This window comes from Falco cherrug, chromosome 7 (genome assembly GCF_023634085.1).
Source record: "Falco cherrug isolate bFalChe1 chromosome 7, bFalChe1.pri, whole genome shotgun sequence".
Lineage (NCBI taxonomy): Eukaryota > Metazoa > Chordata > Aves > Falconiformes > Falconidae > Falco > Falco cherrug.
Genome location: NC_073703.1, coordinates 53,308,640 through 53,328,533, shown reverse-complemented (window position 1 = coordinate 53,328,533; position 19,894 = coordinate 53,308,640). Strand labels below are relative to the sequence as shown.

The 19,894-nt window shown below is 42.2% G+C and overlaps 2 protein-coding genes across 2 annotated transcripts in view; one reads left to right on the top strand and one right to left on the bottom strand.

Annotated features, from left to right (window-relative positions):
• Positions 1–49: 49 nt before the first annotated feature.
• On the top strand, positions 50–11,385 carry VTI1B (vesicle transport through interaction with t-SNAREs 1B). Its single transcript, XM_055717111.1, has 6 exons — positions 50–730; positions 4,998–5,056; positions 6,305–6,496; positions 7,850–8,023; positions 9,891–9,952; positions 11,001–11,385. Exons 1-6 carry the CDS (start codon positions 616–618, stop codon positions 11,095–11,097), a joined length of 699 nt encoding a protein of 232 aa, XP_055573086.1. The 5' UTR covers positions 50–615; the 3' UTR covers positions 11,098–11,385.
• Positions 11,375–19,894, bottom strand: part of ARG2 (arginase 2) — a 22,278-nt gene continuing 13,758 nt past the window's right edge. Inside the window, exons 4-8 of the mRNA XM_055717108.1 lie at positions 19,100–19,259; positions 14,367–14,461; positions 14,132–14,236; positions 12,530–12,666; positions 11,375–11,706 (exon numbers count right to left, since the gene is read on the bottom strand). Coding sequence (XP_055573083.1) covers positions 11,501–11,706; positions 12,530–12,666; positions 14,132–14,236; positions 14,367–14,461; positions 19,100–19,259 — 703 coding nt within the window. The 3' untranslated portion in view covers positions 11,375–11,500. The remainder of the gene's footprint in view (positions 11,707–12,529; positions 12,667–14,131; positions 14,237–14,366; positions 14,462–19,099; positions 19,260–19,894) is intronic.

Here is a 19,894-nt window from a genome sequence, read left to right as displayed (position 1 = left end):
GGAAGCCCGGCGGCTGCCTGGAAATAAAGTCGGAATAAATTTTCATAACCGCCCCGCAAAACGTGTGACGTTAACCCCGGCAAAACGTGACATGCTGTGCCTGCGCACGGAGGCGCGGGCTGGGGGCTGGGTCACGCGCGGCGGCGGGCTCGGCCGTGCTCGCCCCCGCCTGCACCGGAGAGCGCCCGCAACGCGGGACCGCGGCCCCGCAGCGCCGCCCGCTGCACCCCCCGCCCGCGGAGGTCGTGCGCGGGGCAGGAGACTACAGCTCCCAGCAGGCAGTGCGCGCCGTGAGGCCCCCCCTACGCGGCAGCCCGGGCAGCGCCTGACGCGCCTTGCCGCCGGTCACCGTCAGCCCTGCCGCAACGCGAGCGGCGGCGCTCTACCGGGGGAGCTAGGCCCGCCGGGCTGCCCGCGTTGCCGCCGCCGCGGGGGGGCTTGGGGCGGGGGTGCGGCGTGCCGGGCGCCCGGCGGCGCGGGGGGAGCCGCGGGCCGCCGCCGATGGCGGAAGTGCCTGGCGGGGGAGCGGCGGCGCGGCGCGGCGCGTAGCCGAGGGGGCCGGGGGAGGCGGTGGCGGTCGCTGTCGCCGAGCGCGGCGGGAGGCGGCTCCCTGCCATGGCGGGCCGCGGCGCCGGCTCCTCGGAGCACCTGGAGCGGCTGCACGAAATCTTCCGGGGACTGCACGGAGAGCTGCGGAGCGTCCCCGAGCGGCTGCGGGGCAGCGCGGCCGGTGAGGCGGGGGCGGGCGGCGGCCGCCCCTGGTTGCTCGGGGAAGGGCGCAGCGGTGGCGGGACGGGGCGCGGGGCTCCGCCGGGCGCGGGGCCTGAGCCGCCTCTGCTTGTCGGTGGGGCCGAGCCCGCTGTCCCTCCGCCCCGCCGGGGCAGCTGGGCCGCCGCTCGGGGCTTCCCTGCCGGCGGCCTCGCGTAGCCGGCGCTTGCCCTAGCGCCGCTGCAGCGCCGTTTGGGCGTCTGTGCCGCCGTAGATAAACCTGATTTTACAGCCGGCAGGGCAGAAGCCCTTTAGGAGAGCCTGTGCCTGGGGAGGGGGTCGGCCGTGGCGCTGGCAGGCGTTCAGTGCATCCCTGTCGGTAGCGCCTTCTCGGAGGGGGCGGGCGGCTTGGCTCGGTCTGGCGTCGCTGCGTGTTCTTTTCCAGGTGCCGCTATGTTCTGGCAGCTTTGCTCTTGAGCGTTAGGCCTGGCCCCCAGATACGCAGGCAGCGAGGCTGGTGTGTCACTTTACATCCTCCGGAGCAGCAGCTCTCGTCTGGCAAACTTCAGCTCCGTAGCCAAGCGCTGCGGTGCTGGGCTTTCCGCTTCAGTCTCACCTCTGAGGAGGAGTTGTTATTTGGATGCTATTTTATGCTGTTTCTATGCGAACTGTCTAAATCGCAGTGCTTTGGCTTGTTTTGACATTGTTGACTCTTGGTTAAAATCTCATCAGCAGAAATAAAAGCACTTCTCATTATCACAACTGTCCACAACCGTTTGTAGACTTACTAGAGAAGATATGCATTTTAAATGACTGTTCTAAAAGTCTGGTTTGCACACTACCTACTCCTAGACTAGCAAAAAAACTATCAAGTTATACAAAGTTATAGTAGAAGCAAAACCTAATTTTGTGAGTATTCTTTATACCGTACCAGTGGGTAAAACACTGACAGAACAGTTCTCTGTAGGACTTGGCAATGTGCTTCTAATTCAGTTCTTAATACTTGGCAGTATTCTGAGAACTGGAAAGGGAAGTGATCTGACAAGGACAGTTTCACCAATGTCACAGAATCTCTTAGATTAAATGCTTCTTTCATATGAGAAACATGATACATTGTTGAACCCAACCTCAGCTTGGGTTTTGTACCAGAAGGAGCTGGGGCTGTCAGCCGCGTTCTGCTGCGGTCTGGTAATTATCCCGGAATTTATCAAATTTCTGTGTCTAGGTGTAAAATCATACAAATGGTTTGTGCAGAATATACCAGCCTGTACTAGATAACACAGACTATGAAAAGCTGAATGTTCTGTTTCTTACCTGGCTTTCTATTTAATAATGAGTAAAATTCAGGGTTGCAGTCCTTGTCATCAGCGTTTCCAGAAAGTTTGGTTCAAGAAAGATGTTCAGACCTGCATATGGCAACTTTCAAAGCTGAGTTAATTTCACTAGAGGTCGACAAGAATAAAAAGCATAAAAGAAGAAACACCCTTTCTTGTAGGAAATCCTTATTTCCTTGTAGAAAGGAGAGTGGTTGGTTTCTTGGTAAAGCTTTGTCAGGTCTCCATGGAACTCAGATGGTCTTGAGCAATGAATTCTTGACAATGAATTCTGAGCAATGGGCTTAAATGGCATATTTACAGGCAGTGATTTTTGCAATGCTTGTAGGTTTTCGTTTGTTGGGGTTTTTTTCAATCGATTATAAGTAATTGCAAACTGATTTTTCAGACATGCTACAAAATTTTATGTAACTCTCCTGTTCTTTAAATTTGTTGCTGCAAAAATGCTGGTATTATTTTTGGAAAGCATTTCTAAGAGAGTTTAAGTCAAGTCAGGAATTGGTTTATCTGGTAGCGGTGTTCCACTCTCCTAATGTGCTTTGTTTGATTCTTGTACTTGCGGGGAAGGGAGTTGTATCTTTATTTTTCGAGTTATCTGATCCTGAAAATTTCAGGAGGCAATAAGAGATACCTCGCATACTTTTTTTAGATGATTGGCATACTCCCAAACTTGAGCAACAACAGAATCTGTAGTCCTTGGGACATCTTTGAGGGACAGAGGTTTAAAAATGCTGTTTTACTCTGTATAAACAAGATAACAAATTCGTACCTCTAAAAACAAGATTTTTCATTCCAAATTTGTAAGAAGGCATTTTAAACAGCCTGGATCAGTTTCAGATATAGATACTTTCCTCTAAATTAATTCAGTTAGCTGTACTTTTCAACTGAATCTTTCTTACTGGAAATAAATCAGTTTAATGTTGATGAGCATGTGGATAATGTTACTGTGGCTTTTTACGTTTTACTATTACTGTACTAAAAATATTGTCGCATAAGTCACACATTAATCTGGAGTGATATGAATTAAACTGCTCAATATATTCTGGGATTTCTGTTAGGCCCGATCCAGTATAATGCTTTCAAGCCACATTACCCATAGACAAGAAAGTCTCAAGCCATTGCTGCTTGACTTTTGGAAACTAGTATTTCTTTAACTGCTCGTTCATCAGTGCAATGTCTTACTCCACTCGGGGGACATAAAGAAGGTAAAATGCTGCTTTGTCAGCCAAGTTTTGATCAGTTTGAGACAGCAGCTATTTTAAGAGGGTGTTACTTAAATCAGATTAGAGAAATGACCTGTATGAAAGAAAATACTGACTTCTGAAGGCTGTTTTGCTGCAGTTCATGTCCACTTGTAACACAGCTATGCAAATAACTGCATCAGCACAAATGTGTGTGGCGGTAAATTATAGAAGAAGTTGAGGAGAGTGTGTTTAGGAACCCTGTAAGTCAGCATTTCCTCCTGAATAAACTGACGTGTGATACCAGCTGATATCCTGATACCCGCTAGTGTGTAATGCATTAACAGTCATAATATAGCTTAGTCTGTAATAATTCTGTGTACTGCTTGAGAGCATAGCTTCTTGTTAGATGATGGTTTTCGATTCTGTCTTAAGTTCTCAACAGTTCAGTTTTGGGGGCTTAATATGAGTTTTAACTGAAAAGGAGAACCTACAGCTTAGGCATGTTGTGTACATGAGAGGCGCTATATATATATATATGTATTTTGATCACTTCCATTTTTTTTCCTAGTCTCTGTTGAGAACTCAGTGGAATAGAACTGCTTCTTTTGCAGAGGACCGTATTTACAAAAGAGTATTATGAAGTCTGATTTTTTTAGACTTTTTTTTTTGTCATTTTGCAATGATGCTTTCATAATGTTGTCTTTAAGTTTAATCACATTAGAGAAGTTTTACCAAGATGACTGACTGCATTTTTTACTAGCTAAAATTTTAAGACTGCGTTATTCTCTCCTGAGAGAGGTGAATTAGGCTAGTGCATATTTATCAGGCTTCTGACAGAAGTTTGTTTAATTCACACTACAAGAGTCCTCTTGTGGTCATCTTCAGTGCTTTTGCAAAAGCTTATAAAACATGTATTTTGGCTCCATTGAGGTACGGGGAGTTTCAGAATTATACTTCCACTGATTGTGGGTATTAGAGATGTATGATAATTTCTTAACATATGCAAAATACATGTCTTACGGTTTTGCTTAAAAATCGAATAACAGTGGTGAAACCCATTCTTTGGCCTCCAAAGCCCTAGATGCAGGGATCCTAGCAAATGACTGTCACAAACAACTAAAATACATAGCTTTATTGGCTGATTCAAACAACTGATGTCATTCCAGAAGAGGAAAGCATTTGGGCATTAATCCATGAACCTGAGGTGATAATGTGATGGCACCTAATCTAGAGTACTCTATAGAATACTTACCCTGTTTACCTAGTTACTTTAGGACCACAAGAATGCAGAGCGCCCTGTCTGCCAGGAACTTCAGGGCTCACTTGGAAGATGTAGATTGACCTGATTTTCTGTTCAAATCAATAGTATAGTTTCAGCCTTCAGTGATCTTGCCAAATGGATGCAAAAAAAAAAAATAAATATTTATGAGCTGTTTACCAGCATGTCCTCTTTCATGTTATGTGTTTATCAACACGTAATTTTGTCAGTGGAGACTGGAGGATAATAGGTCAGAAAAATATTTCAGGTTTGAAAAATGAGTTCTTTTGTCTCTCAGGTAGTGGCCAGCATTTGGAAGGGTGGTTTCTGCTGTCTCCCTGTACCCCCTTTTGAAAAGTTGTCATAAGAACAGGCTGTTCCTGTTTGTGGTAGATTTTGATGTGGCATTTGTGTAATCAGCCATCTGTGGCAGCTTCCTTGTCTGTAATGGATTGAGTTGAAGTTCTATTGTCTCTGTGTAGTATATCTGACATGCTACTTTTTCTTTCACAGAGGAGAAGAAAAAACTAATTCGAGAATATGATGAGAAACAGCGTGAAGCAAATGAAACGGTAAACATAAGTCTAGGCTTCTGGCCTTTCTGACTGGTTGAAATTTGCTTAAAAAGGATATTACCTTTCTTTATGGATCCTGTTCTGGCAAGCAGATATATTTTTTTTAATACTTTATTTTTAATTGATCTGATAGTTGTGTCTGTCTAGGCTTTTGTGGGTGTATATATGTACACACACATACAGATATACACAAATACTCTTACATGTGGGAGGTGGTTGGGTTGGGTTTGTTTGGTTTTTTTTCTTGAGTGCTCGCTTTGGCCATTGCCTTCCCACTGTTGAACAAAGGAGAATGACAGAGGTGCAATTAAAATTGCTAGAGATTGTAGAGAGGGCTTGTAGACAATCTGCTGCTGCTTTGCCCTGACCCTCTGCGTCTTTTTTCATGTTGCTCTTTGACCCATCTGATCTTTCTATAGTAGTCTGACGGTTAAATATTAGGAACCTTGAATATTTGAAACCTCTATTGTATTGGCTTCCGGGACAGCAGGTGATGTGGAACAGCACAAAAACCCCCTGTGTGACTTTTTAATATCTTTTTAAGCAAGATGTTATGGTTTAAGCTGTCTTTTCATATTAATGTGACATTTGTTAGGATGTTTGAGTCAAAGCTTTATTCTTCTGACTTACTGGGGTTTATTGACAGATACCTGTGTAGGTGATATATGAGATGTAGAGCTCATATTGTGAGAGAGCTCATATTGGCAGACAGCTTTAAGCATTGTAAATTTGTAACAACTGTCACTATAAGCTGATGTGAAAATTCATGCATCCAGAATCTCAGTGTTTACAAATCCTAACTCCAGTTGTCATGCCAGGATAATTCGGAGTGTGAATTTAGTGGCATGCCTACCTATGCAATAGATCTCTATTGCATAGATATTATGAGAAGCTGATACCTATCCTATAAATGCTTAAACTATGTGAAACTGAGAACTGCAGATTCTGAAGTTATAGAGTGACGTTTCAGGATAAATCAAGCATTTAATCCTAGCAGTTAATTTTTGTTTCTAATCTTTTTTTTGAGGCGTTGTGTATCTGAAAATCCATGGAGGTTGAACAGCATTTGCAGAATGGTATACATGATACTAGATGAGGTGTATAGGTTTTGGGGTTAATCCCCCTTGCCCAATCACATAAAAACTTACAAATCCCTTCATCTGGGGGTGAGTTTTGAATATAGCTGCTGATGAGAATAGATTTGGTGCTTCAAAAAATAAATACATTTTCTTTCATTCATTAAAGCTGCGGGAAATGGAGGAAGAACTGAAGTATGCTCCCCTGACTTTCCGCAACCAAATGATGAGCAAAATCCGAGCGTACAGGAGAGACCTCTCCATATTCCAGAGAGAGATGAGAAGCACAGATTTGGGATTGGGCCCTGGAAGTCAAGGCGATATAAAATATGGAATCTTCTCCACAGAAAATGAACAGAGTGTGAGAATTAGATATAAATTTTGTTTAACGTTGCTGTGATTGTTTAATATTCCCGATTTACTGTTTACAGTGTTTCTACTTTAATCCACTTAGCCTCTGTGCTTGTGTAACTCCCTGTGTTACATGTAACATCTCTCTGCATGTAACATGAATATCTCAGGGAGGAGAAGGAACACTTGGAACTCAAAAGGAAAGCTTTTCTGTTCTAAAACAAAGATATGAGTATAATCAAAATGGAACTCCTTGAAGGCCATGCGGTTAGTAACTTACACAACATTCTGTACTGAAATGCTTTGTTTAATCATGCTCCTGCAGTAGTGAAAACAAAAGTGATGCTACTGACTGAGAAGAAAGGCCAACTGATCTAGTTTTAGGCTCCAAAACTAGCAAAGAGTGAGAGTCATGCTCTGTATAGGTACCTTGGTGGAATTCTCTTAAGCAATCTCAGTGTAAATAATTCCAAGAAAATGTAAGTCATCTTCTAGCACTTATTCACTATGGGTGTGCTGCTGCAGTGCAAGAAATACACCAGTGTCTTTGTTTACCAGATAATCTTAGATACAGCTGAGCTAATGAGACTGAATCTGCTTATCTTCAAAATGCTGTCGTCTGTACAGGAAGTTCACGGAGGTGGCCTTTTGGTTTGTCTGCCTTAGATAAGGCAGGTTTGAGAGAGGCTCTTTCCTTAGTGTCTTGTTCTGCAGTAGCTTTGTAAATTTTTGCATTTGATTCCTTTTGATTGGTTCCTCTAAAACCTGAGAGCAGGGTAGTAGATTAGACTTTCTGAAGCCTGAGAAAATACTTTATTTTGAGCTACTTTTGACCCCAAGATCAGCAAACATTTTTATCCTCTAGCCGAATCTACTTATCCTCTAGCCGAATCTACTGACATGAAAAGAGGATCTTTGTTACTTAGCAGTCCAATAGTGCTGTTTGTTCCTAATCCTTTTGACTGAAACTCTCAATGATTTTCCTGACAACCAGTTGTGGAGTCACAAATAAGACTGAATTTAGCTCGGAATGGAAGGAAAAGTTAGCATCTGGAAAGCAAAAATACTATTTTCATGTAAATAGTCTTTGAAGGAAAAGTAAATTGTTACAAAGACAGCTTTTTGTAACTGTTTTAACTCTTAGCTGTGTGTTCTTTTTTAAGGTTTAACCAGATTTAGCTGTAACCTTACAATGTGAACAAGAACTCTTTCAAAATTAACTAAGCTATATCAATTAACATAAGCAGCATGTACAGCTAATACAAATGGATGGTCTGTGGAGTCATGTCCTAACTTTTTAATATGTCAGAAGCCTAATACCCCTGTCTTTGTGCTTAATAGTTAAGCATACATTATTTTTCAGACTAATCTGCAGTCACAGAGGGTGCTGCTTCTCCAGGGAACAGACAGCCTGAACCGAGCCAGCCAGAGCATTGAGCGGTCGCACCGAATTGCTGCTGAAACAGATCAGATTGGCACCGATATAATTGAAGAACTTGGGGAGCAGCGGGAGCAATTGGAACGCACCAAGAGCAGAGTAAGCAGAGAAACTGTGGGCATTGTATTGAAACAACCTGGTATTAGCTTAGTGGGAACTGTATGCCAGTAACTACTCTCAGAGACCTCCCTAGACACAGCAATCGATGTTTCCACAGACCACATCCAGGCTGCCATGTTTCTGTGCTGTGCTCCTAATGTAGAAGGGCCCAAAGCATGACGGCCAAATGTCTGCTGCTGTGTCTGTGCAAGATTGGGTACTAGACCTATGAACCTGCTAAAAAAGAATAGCGTTACTGAAAAAATTGAGAGATTTAAACAAATGCTAAGAAGTTGCCCACCACTAGATTACCAGCACAGGTTTAGATTTGGGAGGCAGTTAGCAAGTTTTTCTCAAGAAAGGAAATTTAGTAGAAGCTTAATTACTTAATTACTAACCTTCCAGTATTTGTAGGGAGGGAGAAAGTGTCAGACAAGATGCCTGTTTCTCATCCTTGGGTCAAGAAGCTCTGCTTCTACTGCAGAAGCTTTAAAAAGTATTAATTCGTTTTACACGGGCAAAACGGAGAATTCAAGTTTTAAAGTAACAAACTGATAGGATTTTCTGTGTGTACAAGGGATCCTGAGTGTAAAGGTTTTAGGTTAGTGACTTGCAGGGGGATGCTGAATTTGGCAAGTAAGCACGTTCAGCCAAAACAAAAAGCATACCCCTTTTCTTGGTAGTTACCTCTACTCATTGCAACAAAGCCCATAGCTTTTTCATTTAAGTAGTTTATTTATTTCAGTCAGAATTTTATTTGCCCTGTGCCCAGATTTGGGTTGGAGAGCAGGAAAGGAAATGTTATCTTAAGATTTGTAGGCATAGTATTTGTCTGTTCTTTTTCTAGTAGAAAGTATTACAGTCCTTCAAGCGTGTCAGTCTATCAACAGATGGTTCATGAAGCTGTGACTTTTATTGTGAGCCTTTTAGGCATTGTATCACTGAACAGCATTAACCACACATTCCAAGTAGAAACAGACTTTTTTCTTGCTTCATCTTTCATAGAAAAGATTGGAAATCTAGTATGCTTTGAATGGACTTGGTAGTTTTCTTCCCAGCTTTGTCCAGTCCATCTCAGTGCAAAGTAATGTATTACAGGGCCAGTTTTGCAGCTGAGGGCAATAGCTTGAACTACAGAGGAACTGTGCAGGCAGGCATCTGTGATGTTAAGTGACCTGGGTTACCTTTCACTGACCTTGAACGTTTGGAACTGGAGTAATGAAATCTTACCTGGAGACCTCCAGTGGCCATATGTCATGAATCCTCACTCTGTGAGACAACAGCTTTTTTTAGTTGTCCATACCCTCAATTATGTGCTGTATAATAGCTGACCAAGAAGTACCTGACAGTTCATTTCTGAGCATTATGAAGCTGAAATGGAGCATCTGTTAACAGTTCAGAGCTCACATCCACTGGGTCAGTTAGACCTGTCAGTGCAATGTGGTTCTTTCTTGGCTAGAAATTGAACAGCATTTCAAACAGTTCCAGACATACGCTGGGGAGAACATGAAGGTATCATTTTCTTCTGGTGTCAACAACAAGTATAATGAAATGAAATTTAATAAAAAGAACTAATACCAAGCTTCTGGTATTGGTAGATTAAATAAAGGGGCGGAAAGTGGTCCTAAATTGCGTATCTTTTTATCTAAGGGAAAGTGTACATCGAAGTCTTATTTCCTTCTTAGAAAGGAGACAACGCTTCCAGCTGGTACTGTGTGTAGAGAACAATGATGTCTCTGAATTTTGAGAAAATATAGCCTCAGTCCCTTTATTAATTACAACATTTCAACACCAGCTACTTCCAAGTACATCTTACAGAATTGCTGCATACTTGTTCAACTGACAAATAACTTTTGTTGCTTCTTAGTTGGTGAATACAAGTGAAAATTTGAGCAAGAGTCGCAAGATTCTACGTTCTATGTCCAGGAGGTGAGTGGCATGACTGATGTAGAACAGCACTTGGCAGCTAGCATTGTTGCCTGCTGGTTTCAGGTAAAAAAATAGAGTGTCAGCTGAAACTGTTAGGGAATGTGTAAACATGCCTATGGGCAAAAGCCAATTTGTGTTTTCTCCTCTCTGGTTACGTATTTAATGGAGTGCAGGTAGTTGAACTCTGCTGAACATGTACTGCTTATTTAGGGTAACATGCAGTCTTTAACCATCCTGCATGATAAATTGTGGAAGGACATAAGTTACAGCAGATTGCTGGTGGTAACTTTAGACACAGCATGTTACTCAGGTTGGAAAAAGCTGTGCCATACATCGCTGCAGCATTAAGTGATTTAGATGTCCGATGACACAGACAGATCTCTATTTATCCCGTATTAATGTCCTAGAGTAGCTAGACTGTCATATGAGAAGCTCTGAGCCTGACCATACACTGTGTTTTGGTGACTAAAGTAAATGTGTATTTGGTTTCTTAACTATATGGTTTACTTATCCTTATAAACCTGTTCATGGAGTGTATTTCCAGTAGGTCCTTCTAGCCTAACACTCTTTCCTTTATCGTAATTTCCTTTAGCAATGGGTATAGCCATGTAATTTTCATTAGAAGTACATTATTATTTTGAGATTTTACAGTTTTACTTCAGCTATGTAGTTCCAAGTAAAAGCACCACAGTGTGGATTTTAGTACAGGAGTTCAGCTGATGCTTTCCTCTGTGCTTAATTGAATGAGTAGGCATGTATAGAGCAGAATGATCTGCCTTATGTGGGGTGGGGGAAGAGGAACAGAAATGCTACTGTTGAAGTAGAAGATTTAAGCAGAATTTCCAGGAAAACCTGAGTAGGAAACTACTGATTTTGTCTTTTCCTGCTTGTTAAGAGCTATTCCAGTAGCCCTTGTGTGGTATAGCTGAAACAGGGAGTACACTTAGGGAAGGTAAAATGGTGACCAAATTATCTAGAATCTGCTTTCATAACCAAGGGGAAAAGAAGCTATCTTGGATATTATTTTTTTTTTTTTTTTAAACTCTAGAGTAACCACTAATAAGTTGTTGCTGTCAATTATCATCATCCTGGAACTAGCCATCCTGGGAGGTGTGGTCTACTACAAGTTCTTCCGCAGCAGATGAATCTTTGTGACTCAGATGAACTTTTTCACCACTGAGGAACCAGATGAGCTGTTTGTTCCCTCTGACTGTCTGATGATTGAGCTGTCTCCTGAGACAGCATGTTCAGCTGAAACTGTACTGACACTAGAAAGACAGAGAATGGAAGTAAAAGGAAAATGCAGAGACAGACTTGAACTACTGGTAAGATTAATAAGAAGGTAATAAATATTTTATCGTCTCGATTTGTATATATTTAACTAAACAAATAAATCTTGGTATGTAATAAAGTAGCCACCAATCAGTGGAAAAGCTAGTTTATTTAAAAATTGAGAAGTTAACAGTATTTGCCGAGTGTTGACAATCTGTTCACTCAAGTGCCTCAGCGGAGCTCTGTAATGTCCGATGTACCTGACACTTCAGGTTCTTAAATCCTCACTTGCTCTTCACTGTCAGATTCATCTGGAGAACTGGGTGTTGGGAGTTCATCAAAAGCAGTGTGTGCTCCTTCCCTTGTCTGCCCAAAGCACGTTGCTATCACATCGACTGCAAGACTAGCAGTTGCGTTCACTTCCTCTTGAGAAGCTCCAAGCAGTGGATTGACTTCAACCATGTCTACAGCTGAAAGCATTCCTGTGAAAATTATTTACAGCTTTGTTACTATGAAAAAGGGTAACATCTCTAATAGGGTTTCTTTTGTGGTCTTTCATTCATTGCAGCAAGCCTGATATTATTCTACCCCTTAGACAAGTAACATGGGCTCTCAGGTGAGGAATAAGGTTATTCTTAAATGCAAGTTCGTGTTTTTCAGTGTGGTTCTTTCTTATGACATCACTACCTCACTCGTTCGTGCTTTTAGCATTCACAAAAATAAGCTTGATGTTCCACATAAACTTAGGAGAGGAGTATTTTTTAATCTTGTTTTCTCCTAGTCCAAAAATTAGGTGATGTAAAATAGTCTCAGCTAGTATTTTTTTTGCCATCCTATTCATCATTCTGTTGACTCTTGTCTAGTTGTGGGGTTTTTTCATCCTTATATTGAATCAGCTGCAGTGTACTCAGTGAAAGCTTGATTTGTTAGCTTTGAATCCTAGAACGGACCTTCAAACTGTTTAGAATTGTTTGCATCCATTTTTTTTATTCCAGGTGCCCATTTTTATATCTCACCTCACTTTTAGGAATAAGGGACAGTATTATACAAGATGACCAAGTAATTTTTGGCATTAGTTATCATATTATATGTTTTATTTACTTTTGGTAAGTTGAAGTTGTTGATTGTTAAGCTGCTTCCAACACATGGGGTATTGCCCATCTGTAGGGCTTCTTTTTCCCTTACTGAAGGTTGAATGTAGGCACCTTAGCTTTGACTGCATTTATCTTACTAAGTTACACAGTTACAAGCTCAATGTAGTTTGTTCTGTCCTTGCTTAGTCTAGTACCACTGGTCAGCTCCTACCTGTGTTGTGTATTTCCTCAGAGATGTACATGCCTTCTCTGTAAGTTAATCCACCTAGAACAGGAGTCCCAGTTGCTGGAGCCAATGAGGGATCAAAAGCATCAATGTCAAAACTCAGGTGAATCGGTCTCTGTCTCCTGAGACAGAATAGAACAGGAAAAGCAATGTCAGAACCTTAAAATTTTTTCTACATGTATTTCTTACTGTCCAGGCTGATCAGCAAAGCAGGATGATGGTTCATGATGCTAAAGGTCCCCCTTAAGTCCTATACCATGTCTTACATATATTTGGAAAGGATTTTTTTTTTAAATGTCTTTGGACTCTGAAACTCTTAAAACTTTCCCCAGTACACACTGGAAAAACAGAAGTTTGCCTTCCTAGTTTCATTGAGCACCTGCTCAGATGTGAATTGGCTGATAAGTACTTTAGTTCTAACCATCTTATCTGGTGTTTGTCTCCTTAGCTGGAAAAAGGTACAGACATGTACGACATAATCTAGCCTTTTCTCCTTTTGTACAGAAAGCCAGGGCGAAAGGCTGAACCATTGCTTTGTGTGGCATCTAGGATAGAGGAAGCGCCAAGCTTGATTTCATAGACAGCTCATCATCAAGATGAATGGAGCCTTCCACATTTTTCAGGCCGAGTTTTAAAGGCAAAGCTGCCTCTAAACTCTGTCACGTAAGCCTAGGATGTTAGTTGCTTACTACATGAGGTCTGGCAACCAATGACAGCTTAACAAATAGGTCACTGCTTGTCACTCAGATGAGCTATGTAAGTGGTAGACTACATACTTCCAACTTACTTCTCCCTACTAATCATCTGCTGTACCTGGATTAGCAACTTCTTTACTTGGCACAACTGCAGCTAGGAGGGGCAAGCACACCTTTAGATATAACAGCATGCAGCACAGATCTACGGACCTTGTTCTGCTTACAGGACTTTGTTCTACCCTGTGAGAGGTTACCCTTTAACTCTGATCCTCACCATGTGTCCCTAGTGTAGCACTATTTGCTGCCTGATCCGGTTCCCCAAACTTGAGCAAGGTTAGCAAAGACTTCAGTATTGAACTGGAGTAAGGGAGCGGTTACAGTGACCTTCACTAGCCGAACTGAAAGCGGCAGCTGGTTGTCATCAGGACAGCGTATGTGAGCACAGTCTAAGGAGGAAGCCATCAAATGCTTCTACTTCTTGTACCAACAGCTGAATTCAAGTTGCTATATAGATACATAAAGATACAGATTTTTTTGTATAATGTATACCCTGGACTCAGAGTTGATTCAAAGACCTTGTCAACCTGCAGCAACGTGCGGAATTCCTCAAGAAACAGAAAAAAAAAAATCATATAAAACAGCCACAACTGTACTGACTAATGTAACTCATTGTGTAGCTTTTTGCCAAACACTATCAAATGGTTCCAGTTCAAGATGTGGAGGTCAAGGACTAAAGTCACTGCTAAGACTTTACTATTTACTGGACACTTAAAGAGTTCTGTTAAGCCACCTTACATCAAGAGTGACCTTCACTTGAATTTAAATTTCAGAAAAACAGGTATTCAACAAGTGGATGACAAGAGTAGTTTAAATCAGGTAATAGTTTTGTTACCTGCTCATGAGTTGTTCAAATGTTCTTTCCATAACTTTCTGAATTCCAAGGCGATCAATATCCCTCATGGAAAAATACTGGATGTCATAGTTCTTCAAAATATAGCTGTTTAAAAAAAGAATTGTAAAAATAATTACTGGCCTAAGCTTAAATCTAGCAACCTTTGTGAACAGCCCGATGAGGAAAGAAGCTCATTATTTCAGCCTTTTAACAAAAATCCTTTAAGTCAACTTACTATTCAGCAGGATCCACATCTCTCAAACCAATGTACACAATATCAGATGCTGAAAGGCAGGGCTTTACCCAGGAAAAGCCAGGAAGCTGTGGTACCTGCAAGCCAAGGTTTGGTATTAGGTTAGTTTAATGACATACAAAGTTTTGAGGGAAGCATTAAATACAGTTTTGTTATGTATTTATTTATAGCATCCTTTCTCTGTCTAAACAGAGACACTTAAATGACTTGAGAGTGATTTAATGCCGATTTAATCAGTCCTTACTTTTGTCATACTATTTTACCAGAGTTGAATGTTAATGGATGAAGTTTTCAACTTTCTACATTTCCAGTTTGAAGAGGAACAAAAAGCCCAAATCCACAAGCAATAAGTACTTGGCATCAGTAAATGTAGAGGGGGAGTGTTAAGAAACTAGATACAATGCAGATCACTTAGTACCTTTAATGGCAATGTCATGTAACTGACCCAGTACATCAGACTTAACTGGAAGAATGAAAACCAAAGCACCTGTATCTTTTTTAGGAGAATCACCAAAAAGTCAGGCAAACTTTGTTGCAAAAACAACATTAGGCATGGACAGCTTCAAAGTAAGAAGTTGTGGGGGAGGCATGGCAAGAAGTCAGGCCTCCACACTCAGCTACATCATACCGTTCTTTAATGTAGAACTGAAGAGAGCAGGTCTAGGACAGCAAATGAAAGACGATGAGGTAATTTTTCAGCTTTGGTAAATAGTCATGGTTGCAATTACAGAAATCCTTCAATTAGTAATACCTACCAATTTTAGGAGTGCTTTAACTCAGATTTCTTTAGGACTGCTTTTGACTCTGGTTTCTTGTCCCAGCTCTGAAAATCGCTACAGCCAACACAGCTATCAAGCAGCAAGAAGGCTTTGTTTCCCCCCTCTTACACTTCTCAATTGCTAATTATATTCCAGTTACAATGTTTGGATTTGTTTTTAAAGGCTTACACCCCCATAGCTATATTTAATTACATTGGGGTTAAATAAGCCCATACTATAAAATCACTTGTTACTCTGGGTCAATGACCTGAAACTCTCTGCAGTCATTAATTCAGAAGAGGGATAAATGGAGACAACTAGGAAAAATAATCCAGGTCTCAGAAATGAAGCTGTATCTGTAAAACCCATCACTATACCATAACCTGAGCACAGTATTGATAATATTGTTGATAATATCAATGATTCAGTAGATTTAATACTGCTATTTTTAATTATACCTCTTTCTCTTTAAATAAAAAAATGAAATGCCTTAACTTCCTTTGGTAGGCTCTCTTTTTACGTTGTTGCAACAGAAGAGGAGTTGCCGATAGTAAAGCCAAATTGGCATCAGAAAAAGGTGTAAGGGTAAGTTATTAATAGCAGTTTATGAGTTTAGTTTGAATGGTTCCAGAAGCCCCAGCACTAATGCTTGGTTTGAGGAAGGCCAGTCAAAGGATTATGTTTATAAATGTTTTCCCTTAAAGCAACACAATTAACTTTAAACATTTTTTAAAAAACCCAAAGAGCCACCTTGCCTTGAAGAGTACCATGCAGTGCTCCTATGAAGCTAACTGAACGAAGCAGTAGCAGCCGACAGCCTGTGAATGGACTGTGCAGACACCCACCAGTGTTTGTTCTACAGGGACCTGGCCAAATTTTTCACAGCCACAAGCATCACTTGTGTGTTTCAGGTTGTCTGCTGCAGGGGGACGTTTAATTCGGTACAGCATTGACCAAGCTCGTTAGCCCTGGACACATAAAGGATTCTGAAAACAGGTGAGAGAACACCTAAACTGAGGGACTTGAGACAGCCCTGGGGAGTGCTTGGCAGTTTTGCTGATTTAAGCAGTTGCAGGGACATTTGGATGCATCTGAAAATTAACCAAGCAAAGAGCTAAACTGAGTTGCTGGCATGGGGCCAAGAACAGTCTAAACAGATTGTGCCACCAAGAGAGATGTATATTACGCCACTATCTCTGTCCCATGCCTTCTTGACAGGGAATGAAAAGCAAGGAGCCTGGAGATGCGGGAAGAGCAGTACCAGTTAGCAGGGATGGGCAGTGAATCAGGAAGGTTAAATTTAATCATGCAGGCTATTTTGCTCTCTTTTTATATCCTCAAAGGGGCTGTTCTCTGTGGTTCTACAAAACAATCTAGACAGTCTCAGGAAGGCTAGTTAGCACTTGGCTCCCTGTTAGGTTGATGACAAAGTTTTGTGACCCAGAGAGCCAGTTTGGTGGAATTCTGGGAGCCCACCCAGAGAAGCGTACACACAGATGTGTCATGGTGGGGGGAAGTTGCTCAAAAATACCTTCACAGCATGAGTGAAAGCAGGGAAGGCAATACAGGGCTCACCCCAAAATCTGTTTTGTCCTCACACTGCTATGCTACATACCCTTTGACAAGATAGAAGCCTCCTTGAGAAGCCAAGTGCAACTGGTTAGTTCATCTGTTGCTTTGAGAAAGAAGTTATGCTTAGCAGAGCGAGCCTAGAGCAGAGTAGCCTTCTTGCCTGGTGGCAGACAATTTTAGGATTCAGAAAGAATCCTTGCAAAGCAGTCAGGAAAGAAGGATGGTACATTCTCTTTTTGTCCCTTTACCAACACAACCACTCTACTGGATAAGAGCAAGAGAGTGAGCCACATGCACCTGTTCCCTCCAGTAAGTCAGGTACATAGCCAGACAAAACTATTGTCAAAGACATGTTCTACTACTGCTAAACAGCTGTTTAAAAATTAGAAACCTTCTTGTACCAGCAGGACAGATGTTGGTTTTCCTCCCTCTAAAAAGGAATACAGTGTGGAAAGGAGACCCTCTGAACAAGTATGTACCTGTTTGTGTAGCTGCAAATACAGCTGCTTGTGTCAGATGTTGCTGCATAAGGCTTCCTGATAGCTAGAATTTAGGTGGGCTTATGATGAGATCTCATAATCAGCACCACACCTGACTAACTCTCCTCTAATATAGCCTAATCTGACTCTTTATTCACTACTGCTGCTGGCAAGAGGCCTGCTCCCACACTGACCCCAGAAAACTCAGTCTTCTTTTAGCTCTAAAAATAAACAAATAAATAAATACTGCTTTTCCATGCTGCTCAAGAACTGGAGCCCAGCAGACCAGAGATCAACACAGGAAGCCAATTAAATACTTTTGTCCTACAGACGAAAGAGGAAAGCAGCGTATCTTATTCTGCCTTTCTCCTCTTTGCTCAGCTATCAAAGAACTTGGTTTTGTTCTGTTCTCACCAAGACATAAACTGTTCACCTTGTGAGCTCCAAAATTTACAGAATTTTCTCTTGGTCTACCCATCTCTCCTGCAGAAGTGGGTAGTTACCAAAAAGGGAAAAAAACCCTCCAAACCATCACCCCCTTTAACTTCTAGGCAAGAAACTAGACATACAGTAGTCTTATATTAACCTTCTCACATCCTAGGGGTATTTCAGGAAGCCCCATTAATTTTGCATTACTTCAGGAATTCTACTGTGTTTGTAGAGACCACACAGGAATTATTACAAAGAAGAAAGTAAGTAAAAGCATTGAATGACTCTTACCAACTTGTGGATGGAATTCATTCAGAAGAATTTGCAGAAGAAAAGAAAAGCTTTACTAGATGACAGCAATCTTGCTATGCCAAACAGGTACCAACACAATGGTATCCCTCAACAGCCATAAAGACATTAAAGATGCTTGATCTTACTTGGGAGAGGCATACTTCCATCAATCAACACAGCAGCCCCAAAATTTATCAGAGAGAAAAAGGAAATCCCAGATAAACGATGAGCAGTGCAAAGTGCCGGAATAAAATAAAAGTCAGGTTTTCTGCAGCTCCAGCATCCATTCTCAACCTGCAGTTGCTGATCCTGCTCCTGCTCTCCAGCCTAAGCTTCAGCAGAAGCACTCTCAGATCCAAGTCCCTACTACAAAGGCCCCAGCTACTGAACGATGCACAGGCTGCCACTGCAGCGTCTCCAGTAGGTGCTACGGGTACCGGTATAGGGAGGTTCAGCCTGCAGCTAAGCCAGACACAGTACGTAGGCCTTAGGGCAACCTTCACTATCTTGACAGTAGCAAAAACGGGCCATTCCATGTGCCCCAGTAAACAGCACTTTTTGATCATCTGACCTCTTTCAAGACAAAAGACTCTCTTTAAAAACACCCTGTAAGCAGGTACAGCTATTCTGGTTTGTAGTATTTTGGTGGAGCCAACACCAGAGAAGCCAGTTAGGAGAGATCATGCAGGAACAGCCCCAAAGTTGTCAAAACACAGAAAAGCCAAACTGAGCAGAAGCAGCACGCAAGGCAGCAAGCAGTGCAGGAACCAGCTGCTGCTGGAGGCGAGCTCAGCACAGCTCCCACAGGCTCGGCTGGGGGGAGGTTCCGCTCCATGGGTAGAATTGCTGCCATTGCACAGCCTCAGCACCGGTGCCGCGCGGGACGTGGGAATGGCACTGCGGCCAGCTGCTGCACACAGTCTGTGTGAACTCTGGCTTACCGTACAGGCCATGAGGGTGCTAACACAAAGAAAAGCTTTTTCTCATTCTTGCTTCTAAGTGCGTGTGTGCATTTGTGTATATGTGTATACATATGTGCATGTATACACACACCAATAATACATATTTTTGCTTGTACTTGGATAAAAAAGGTCTGCGTTTGCAGCAGATAAAGCACCTCACACCAGAAGTAGTAAAATGCTCTGCAGATTTCAATGTAGGCCAACTATATGAGCAAGATACTTACTTTATCTTGAAGCTCTCTCAAGAGAAATGAGACAGGTTGTCCATGGAGGTTTCCAGACTGAGTTGTAAGAGGGGTGTTGATATCAGCATGCGCATCCACCCAGATCACGCCAAGGTGTGGGCACTGCCGTGCGTGGCCACTGATGGAACCAAGCGCCAAGCTGGAAGTACAGTTGTAAACTCATTAGTCACCATTTCTCCTTCAGAACAATTACAAGGATAATGGAAAGTCGCTGCAGCTTCAGTCAGCAACTTTGTCACGTTTCAACACATCAGACGTCTGTGACAGTAAAGAGTGCATCCCATACAGACTGCGTGGCACACCGCTACCATGATTCCAGGAGACTCCAAGTAACTTCACAGTATACTAGTAGCAACCGATGAGAAAGAGCTCTTCTAAGAGATCATTTGGAGCTAGGGTGGAGCTAAGGTGCCTAGTGTGCTCACTCATCAGTTCTGCTATTCACCCATTTTTTATTCCAGTCATGACACTTCCCCCCACAATTCATTCTTACGTGCTCCGCCTTCTTCAACCAATTCTCAGATCAAAGGTTAGTGAAAAAGAGGAAAAAGAATCAGATGTTAAGATCTAAAATGGTCTGTGTGCAGGCATTGCAAACCCATCCTGAGAGCTGACACCCTGAGAGCTGAGGGGCAAAAAGAGACACATCACTAAACATTCAGCATAAAAAACAACAGTTCCTAAAGGGACCTGAGCACACAAAAATGTCCCAAACAGGAAAGCCTCATTTATATGTCTATGTATCACAGAACAGTCTGGACCCAAGTAATACTG